At 37.4% G+C, this 8,527-nt stretch overlaps 2 protein-coding genes across 2 annotated transcripts; one reads left to right on the forward strand and one right to left on the reverse strand.

The window, feature by feature from the left end:
- The first annotated feature begins 222 nt into the window (after positions 1 to 222).
- On the forward strand, positions 223 to 2,939 carry LOC122032662. Its single transcript, XM_042591980.1, has 8 exons — positions 223 to 530; positions 907 to 1,169; positions 1,500 to 1,571; positions 1,664 to 1,731; positions 1,818 to 1,968; positions 2,050 to 2,130; positions 2,212 to 2,301; positions 2,400 to 2,939. Exons 2-8 carry the CDS (start codon positions 909 to 911, stop codon positions 2,499 to 2,501), a joined length of 825 nt encoding a protein of 274 aa, XP_042447914.1. The 5' UTR covers positions 223 to 530; positions 907 to 908; the 3' UTR covers positions 2,502 to 2,939.
- Positions 2,940 to 4,037: 1,098 nt separating this feature from the next.
- Positions 4,038 to 7,873, reverse strand: LOC122031803 (ATP synthase subunit beta, mitochondrial). Its single transcript, XM_042590954.1, has 9 exons — positions 7,300 to 7,873; positions 6,791 to 6,866; positions 6,612 to 6,700; positions 6,374 to 6,491; positions 6,197 to 6,300; positions 5,947 to 6,105; positions 5,571 to 5,795; positions 5,161 to 5,472; positions 4,038 to 4,411 (listed from the first exon to the last, which is right to left on the reverse strand). Exons 1-9 carry the CDS (start codon positions 7,771 to 7,773, stop codon positions 4,295 to 4,297), a joined length of 1,674 nt encoding a protein of 557 aa, XP_042446888.1. The 5' UTR covers positions 7,774 to 7,873; the 3' UTR covers positions 4,038 to 4,294.
- Between the last annotated feature and the right edge of the window lie 654 nt (positions 7,874 to 8,527).

An 8,527-nucleotide genomic window follows, 5' to 3' on the forward strand; every position in this document is an offset into this window, starting at 1 on the left:
ATGCCATAATAATCTTAATTCTTTTTTGATGGTCAACTTTACGATCCATATTTATTTTTTTTAAGTTGGCCAACAATATAATCTACCTTGTTGATTTTGTCCAACAAGATTTTGGATTTTTCTCTTCATGCTAATGTTGAGCTGATTGGACACTTGATCATGAACTTTATATTTTGCAACTATAATACAAAGAAGTAGAAAATAGTAGAAAAATCAATTGTAGCTTATAGAAAGGGATCGCTGATGGTAGGCAAAAATAATCAACAAATAGGTATTTGAGAAGCTTTGAGATAGATCATAATCAAAGGAAGAAACGGCTGGGATAGCAAAATCTCCATTTAATGCTTGATTCTTAAAAACCCCTCTCTCCCTGTTCTCCCCTCTCTCCCTCCAATTCCGTATCTTCCCCCACTCCAAACTATCCATGTCTTCCTTTTCCTCCTCCCTGTTTGGCTTTTGGATCTTCTCCTGAGGTGAAAGGCAAGACCTTGAAGAAAAGCTTCCACCTTTTGTCTTGCTGCTCTTTGATGGTGAGCGCTGCTTCCTTCGATTGTGTTATTCTTCTCTCTCCGTTCATGTGTATTTGGTGCCTAACTCTACTTCTAAGTTCTTGTTGGATCCTCTTTCTCTTTTCTTTTCTTTTTTCTGAAAATTTTTCGATGTCTGGGTCTAGCTAGGGTTCTTAAATTTTCCAGATTGTAGAAATTTAGAAATCGTTGACATCTACGTTTCCCTTTCTTTCTGGAATATGCTTAAAATGTTGTATTCAATTCCCCCCTTTTGTATATTTCCCGCTATCAATTGCTTGTCCAAGTTAAATACTTTCTCCTGAATGAGTTTAGTTCTATCTGTGGAATTTTCTTTGAAATCTAAATTTTTGTTATTCTTTCTGTTTGACCTGTGAAGTGATGGGGGACCATTTTGTGATTCTGGTGGACCGATTGCTAACAGAGTCAACCCTTGGAGCTGCCATTGAGAGTATAAACCAAGGTGGGTCAAACACAAAAATTGCTTCATTGTCAGTTGCGAATGAAGTCGACTCAACTCCGAACAAGAAAATCAATGCGAATGGTACGTTCGATGGTAAATTGGTCGAATGTCGAATTTGCCAAGACGAGGATGAGGATACTAACATGGAGATCCCTTGCTCTTGCTGCGGAAGCTTAAAGGTAAACCTTTTTGCCATTGTCAATTCACTTAGTTATTTGTATCCGTTTCAGGTGAGGCTGAATTTTGTAGTTTCATTGTTTAGTAACATTAGCATAGTAATGCCGCCTTGTGAAAATTCAAGAAAGAACTTGGTTTGCAAGGTGTCATCTAAGAAATGAGAATCTTTTGTCGAAATTGGAAGTCCTCCCTAGTAGATCTAACATACAAATCTTGTCCCTTCACGCAAACTATGTGGCTTGTTATCGCGTATGCTCCTTAATGCAAGCCTTTTCCGTGGTTCTCTTAATTTATCTCCTTCAATTCCTTCTTGAAACCTTTTACTTCTGCAGTATGCTCATCGCAAGTGTGTGCAAAAGTGGTGTAATGAGAAGGGTGACACCAAATGTGAGATATGTCTGCAGGTACTTGTTAGTGTATTGCTTATTAATCTTATTATTGATTAGCAATGGTATCGTGACTGTCCCTTGTTACTTTGGATGTGTACTCGATTCAGCAATTTAAACCAGGATATACTGCTCCTCCAAAGTTGTTTCTTTACGGGACTAGTCCTATGAATTTCAGGTGCTCTTTCTGATTCTTTTTTTATCAAAGTGCTTAAAATATTTGTCTCCCAGTGGTTTTTGATTGGTCATAGCATACATCTTCAGGGGAAATTGGGAAATTTCGAGACAGGATATTCAGAGTCATCAGTATATAGCAATGACTCAAACTAATCGAGTTTACCTCAGACCCAACTATAATGACTATGCAACTTCTCACGATCGAAGCATTATGTATTGTCGTATCGTTGCTGCTTCAGTGAGTTCCATCTTCACATATGCAAAACTTAAAACTTCTTAGCATAAATTGTTCTAATAAACATAATGCTTTCGGTTCCAGTTCATGGTCATTTTGATTCTACGCCATTCTATCCCTTTTATGATAAGTGGAACTGAGCAATATTCAATCCCATTTTTCACAGTAAGGTTTTACTAATCTCATAACATCTTAAAGCATTCCCCTATACTTAATATTGACATTTGCTCTTTGATAAAAACTTAGCTGTTGCTTTTGAGGATTGCTGGCATCGTATTACCTCTGTACATTATATTGAGAGCCATTACCACATTCTACCAAAGGCGACAACTACATGTAATTCTTGTGTTTACATTGTTACATTTTTCAGGTAGAATATCTAATCTTTCTTCGAGTCAAAGGCTTACTCAACATTGCTACTTATAAATATGCAGGAAATGAATGAAACTTCTGTTTCAGTATCTCAAACGGAGAACGAGCAATTGCACTCTTTGCAAGTGATGCAAACCCGCCCATATCTTGTCCGCGTTCATTAGCTATCGTCTACTGGTATCTTCTCTAGTGAGGCACGAGGAAATTAAAGAGATAATGGAGAAACCCACAAGGGATTCGAAAGATTGCAAAATGCTAAATGTGCTAAATGCTTAGTTTATGTTTCATACATCTAGTGAGGTAAGGTTTGGTTGTCGTCCAATACTTTATATAGGAGGTTCCAAGAATTTGCTAGCATACACAAATAACAAGGGTATTAGTGAAGTTATAGAGTATAAACCAATATAGCTCAATGATGGGATAGATCATCCTAGATAATTAGGAGACATCGGAAACATGATGTTGTACCTAAAAGAAGTTAGTTTGTAATTAGTAGTTTTGTTGATGTTGTCACTCTCTTCGTGTCAAAGAAGATGTAGTGCAAATTGTGTACATGATGATTATATAGCAGAATACACCCTTTCAAGTTTTTGGATCTCTTATGCGATTAGATTTATCATGTAACTTTGGTTGCTAACATAACAATTTGAAGAAATCACTCATTTCATTCTATTGGTTTTGTAGCTCAATAATGTGTAGAATAAAACATTCTGCCTCATTAAAATTAATATTAGTTCAGTGAGATGATCGACTTGGATGATTGACTAGGTGAGCAAAGATACGGGAGTTCAAAACCTAGAACGGGTGATTAAATATGGAGACAAATCATTTGGATGTAATGAAATAAATATATTAAGAACTCAAATATACAAAGAAAGGTAATAAAAAAAACATCAAAAAGAGAGACGAAGAACAAAATGAAAGTTTTCAGACACCAAAGAAGTCATGCGAATAGAGTATGTATGACACGCCAAAAGGGGTGAACAAGTTGAGTTGGTCTATTGAGCTTGACATGCAATGCAAAGCAAATATAGAGGGTAATTGATAGGTTGGATTTGTCAAATAGGCCCTTTGATTTAAAATCATTAGTTTAATTACAAAATGGTTATTAAATCAACATTATGGAAGGAGTATCGATACTATGTTTTTTATTCGAGTACTTTAAACTCTCATTTTTGAAACAAATATCCAAGTAAACATTTAATACGATTCTCATATTTTTAAATAACACATTTAGTACAATTTTAGGATTAAGAACACCTTAATCAATAAATAAATTATTAGCTATTTTAAACATCTCATTTTTTTTAAAAAAAAACTTTGTATTGGATAAAGCATTTTTTTTTAATTGGCACATCACAAGCAGTTTGTTTTTCACGAATCAAACTCACCCAGCAAATAGAGTCGTCACATGTTCCACTTGTCATGTCATCCTATTAATGCAACCATACAGAAAATAATAACAAAATTAATCATTCTTGCGATCCCTTCGCTACATTCCAATTTTCATACACATTCACCGTTCATTATGTTCTATCGTTCTATTCCGTTCAATCCCATCCACTCCTATTATAACATAGTTGTATCATTACACTTTGCAAATTTATTCGTACTTCAAAATAAGTTAACAACAGTTAAGATCCTTTGAAGACGGTGCAACTCGTAAATAAAAACAATGAAGCCACGAAAAACAAGATCAGTATGAAAGCTAAATTCCACTGGACATAACTAATCCAGAATACACAATCAGATACTGTTTGGCAAGCAGGTTTCTAGACGATACAAAGGAATCAATCCCTGCATCTGATTATTGGTAAAAAGTTCCCAGACCATTATGTCTATGCTGGAAGAAAAATGAAAACTCGGCCAGCTAAGATACAAAGAAGTAAAGAAGCTGGCGAATTCAACAAAGCCACCGTTCCATTTCTCGAATTATTGAATGCCCGAGATGAATTTTCTATGATGCAGCAGACTCCTTTGCAATCTTCTCAGCCTTTGCAATGACTTCCTCAATGCCTCCAACCATGTAAAATGATTGCTCTGGTAGGTCGTCGTACTTCCCATCCAAAACACCCTGAAAATAATATGACCGCATGAGCATTACCTACATAAGCATTTATCTGACCATAGTACACTAAGCGTTTTGAGAAAAAAAACAAGGTGTGAGATAAATCATGCAGCTGAGTTGCACATTTAAGTTGGGAAAAAAATGGTTCCACAACATCTGAGAAATATATTGTGAGCTAAAACAACTAGTTGGATGGAAATTGGCAATGGAATACTGACTAGAACCTTAGGGAGCATTTGGTTTCTTTGGTTTCTATTTTCGTTTTTCAAAAAACGCACATGTTTCCATTTCTTATAAAATAATTTCTAGACATTTTCTAATTTTCTAAATGATATTTCCTTTTCTAGAAAATGAATGTGGAAATTTACAACCAAACAATACTTTCCCTTTCTCAGAAGAAAATGAAAATGTAAAATTGCCAACCAAACGCTGCCAATATCTCTGCCTATAGACAGTAATAGGGTGTAGCAGAGAGAGGATTTAATTTCCCATTCACCCAGTAAAAAAAATCAAATAGGTTCCTGTGGGACAAGATCATGTGGAGAAACCTAAACAAATGAGAAAAGTTATAACACTGTATTTTCATCAAATGTTGTGTTAGGAAAGTGAGGGAAAACAAGATGGAGCGAAATTATATTACCATCCCTAACTTCCACCCTCACAAGCCTAAAGACCAGAAGTCACAATAAGAGATTCATCACAATAATATTATAATAAAATCACAATTTTAACACATAAGTTGAGAATAAACTGACCTGGAAACTGTTCACGCTTTCTTTCAATTCAACATATTTTCCAGGTGCACCAGTGAAAACTTCAGCAACATGGAAAGGCTGGCTCAAGAACCGCTGGATCTTTCGAGCTCGAGCGACAGTCAACTTATCATCTTCACTGAGCTCGTCCATCCCAAGGATAGCAATAATATCTTGCAGATTCTTATAGTTTTGGAGAACCTTTTGAACACCTCTAGCAGTGTTGTAGTGTTCTTCTCCCAACACATGTGGAGAAAGCATTCTTGATGTGGAGTCAAGAGGATCAACAGCAGGGTAGATACCGAGTTCAGAAATCTAATCAGTAACAAAAGTATGTCATAGTTATTGTCAAATGTCACTTTAAAATATATAGCCTGAAAAAGATACATAACAAAAAACTACATGGAACAAACCTGTCTCGACAGCACAGTTGTAGCATCAAGATGGGCAAAAGTAGTTGCTGGAGCAGGATCAGTCAAATCATCAGCAGGCACATAAATAGCTTGCACTGAGGTGATGGAACCCTTCTTCGTTGTCGTAATGCGCTCTTGGAGACCTCCAAGATCAGTAGCAAGTGTTGGTTGATAACCAACAGCAGATGGTATACGACCAAGCAAGGCAGAAACTTCAGAGTTTGCCTACAAGGTTGGAAGAAACATAAGAAACTATTCTGCCAACAAACAGCTTCATTAATCAGTGAAATACAGAATTGACAACATTTTCCTACAGATTAGTATTTTATAGAAAGTTGAACCTGAAAATATAGTCAAAAGTAAAATAAAAACTTACTTGGGTGAACCTGAAAATATTGTCAATAAAAAGAAGCACATCCTGTCCTTCAGCATCACGGAAGTGCTCAGCAACAGTCAGCCCAGTTAAACCAACTCGTGCTCGAGCACCAGGGGGCTCATTCATTTGACCATATACAAGAGCACACTTGCTCTCATTCTATGACACATTATAACAACACAGGATGAGGAACAAAAAAAATGCAAAAAAATAAATACAGAAAGCATGAAGAGAGCTCCTGAGACCATACCTGTTTATCTCCCAGCTTGATGACGCCACTCTCAATCATTTCCCTGTAGAGATCATTACCCTCACGAGTGCGCTCACCAACACCAGCAAAGACAGAAAAACCACCTACAGAACAAATATTACATTGCAGACAAAAACACTATGAAGTTCAACTCAATGGCCTCTCACAAGAACAAACCATGGGCCTTTGCAACATTGTTTATCAATTCCATGATGAGCACAGTCTTCCCAACACCAGCTCCACCAAAAAGTCCAATCTTTCCACCCCTCTGATATGGTGCCAGAAGATCTACGACCTGTTAATCTCATAAGACATACACTATAATTTGCATGAAAAAGATATATTTGATCTCCAATAATAACAAAGAAAATATAGGTAGAATTAGAAATGGGTAGAGAAGAGCGTAAAGAAGCACCTTAATTCCAGTCACAAGGATTTGTTGTTCAGTTGCCTGTTCAACAAAGGCAGGTGCTTCACGATGGATGGGAAGGAAATGATTGGTTGCTGTTTATCATCAAGAGAATTGAATAAGAAAATCATATTGACACGTTAATTAACAAAAATAAATAACTACGAAAAAGCAAGCAATCTTACTTATTTCTCCCCTCTCATCAATTGGTTCTCCAATGACATTCATAATGCGTCCAAGAGTGGCTCGGCCAACAGGAACCTAATAATTGGACCAAAAACAAACAAATAATGTCCACAAAATCACATCCGATCAATAAAAGCAAAATTGATAAACAGCTCGTTATTGTTGCTTTACAATGTTCCAGCAAGTGAAACGATCAACAACCAGCCATACACTTTTGAGCAAAGCCATCAGGTCATGTTCGGTCAGTTTATATCATAAGACGTCAATAGCATGCATAAAGAACTGAAGAAGGCCAAAAATTGTTGAAACTGTACGCGTCACATTTGCCATCCAGGTAAGAAATATCATAAATGTTAAAAAAACATTAAGCTTCTAACATGTGACCATATAGGATCTCTCCTGTTATCTTGTAAATTCCGAGGCACTAACAAAAAAATTTCTTCTTCGTTCGTTCATCTGCGACTTACTATATTCTTTGATATTAATTATTATATCAATCAGGACTTACTGTGATGGGAGATCCAGTGTTTAGGACTCTCTGGCCGCGGACTAGCCCCTCAGTACCGTCCATAGCGATGGTTCGCACCATACTCTCCCCGAGATGCTGGGCGACCTCGAGAACCAAACGGATCTGGTTATCGAGCACCTCCAAAGCCGTCAGGATCGGAGGAAGACCCTCTTCAAACCTGACGTCAACGACGGCACCGATCACCTGGCAAACCTTCCCGATCGAGCCCGCACCTGTGAACTCGTCCGTGATCTTGCCACTGGGACCCGCTGCAGCCTTGGAAGGGGTGGGGGCGGGCGTCTGGGAAGCCGATGCTGCGGAAGCGTACTCGGCGACGCGGGAGAGAAGGTAGCCGGCGGGAGAGGGGCGAGGGAGTGCCCTGGGGGTGGGACATACCGGAGAGGGGGATCGTAGCGCAGGGGAACGGCGGGCGGAGGAGCGGATGAGGGAGGAGAGAAGGCGCCGAGTGGCCATAACGGCCGGAGGTAGAAACCAAGCGAGGCGGCTCGGTCTACTCGCTTTCTCTCTCTATTAGTTGGCTAGGGCTCAAATGGCGAGCTGTGAGGGGGACGAAATGGGATACCAGCGGACTTAAATGGGAGCAGGAACCGAAATCATGGCACCCGGACCCGATAACTGTAAGGCTGGATTAAGTTTTAGGCTTTGTTTTTGTTGGGCCTAGAATTGATCCACATAATAGCTCAAATTTTTTTTGTTGGGTTTGTTTATATATTTAATTTATTATTATTATTATTATTATTATTTTACTTGACATCGTATCTCTAACTTAATTTTGAGTGACCGTCTAGTACTATAAATATTTTGTCCTTTTCAAATTCTAAAAATATTTTGTCCTTTTCAAATTTTAGAATGACGACAATTTATCAAAAGATGTAGGTAGAGATTTAAATTTATCAAAAAAACATATGCTATTTTGGTATTTATCAAAGAACATACTTTTTTAAGTACATTTCCTATTTTACCCTTTTGATAATTTGATTTTTTTTATCATTTTCTTTTTTTTACTATATTTCTCTCTCTTCTCTTTTTTTATAGCAGAATATATGGACAACATTAGTTAATTTTTTCATAACATTTTAATACATTTGAAGAAGCAAAAATAAACAACGAATAACATATTTGAACTCCTTGTAATTTCAGAAATCCACTAGAACTAAAATGAGTGCAATCGGAGCTCTCTAGGTCGATAAGTGGGTTTCGGTCAAAA

This window comes from Zingiber officinale, chromosome 11A, assembly GCF_018446385.1.
Source record: "Zingiber officinale cultivar Zhangliang chromosome 11A, Zo_v1.1, whole genome shotgun sequence".
NCBI classification, from domain to species: domain Eukaryota; kingdom Viridiplantae; phylum Streptophyta; class Magnoliopsida; order Zingiberales; family Zingiberaceae; genus Zingiber; species Zingiber officinale.

Excerpts from the sequence above, each read along its gene's own strand:
- LOC122032662 (XM_042591980.1), top strand. The coding sequence starts at position 909 with ATGGGGGACCATTTTGTGATTCTGGTGGACCGATTGCTAACAGAGTCA. Across the intron at positions 1,170-1,499 it reads CTTGCTGCGGAAGCTTAAAG|TATGCTCATCGCAAGTGTGT; the intron begins GTAAACCTTTTT and ends TTACTTCTGCAG. Across the intron at positions 1,732-1,817 it reads ACTAGTCCTATGAATTTCAG|GGGAAATTGGGAAATTTCGA; the intron begins GTGCTCTTTCTG and ends ATACATCTTCAG.
- LOC122031803 (XM_042590954.1), bottom strand. The coding sequence starts at position 7,773 with ATGGCCACTCGGCGCCTTCTCTCCTCCCTCATCCGCTCCTCCGCCCGC. Across the intron at positions 6,701-6,790 it reads TGATGAGAGGGGAGAAATAA|CAACCAATCATTTCCTTCCC; the intron begins GTAAGATTGCTT and ends GATGATAAACAG. Across the intron at positions 6,301-6,373 it reads CAATGTTGCAAAGGCCCATG|GTGGTTTTTCTGTCTTTGCT; the intron begins GTTTGTTCTTGT and ends TTTGTTCTGTAG.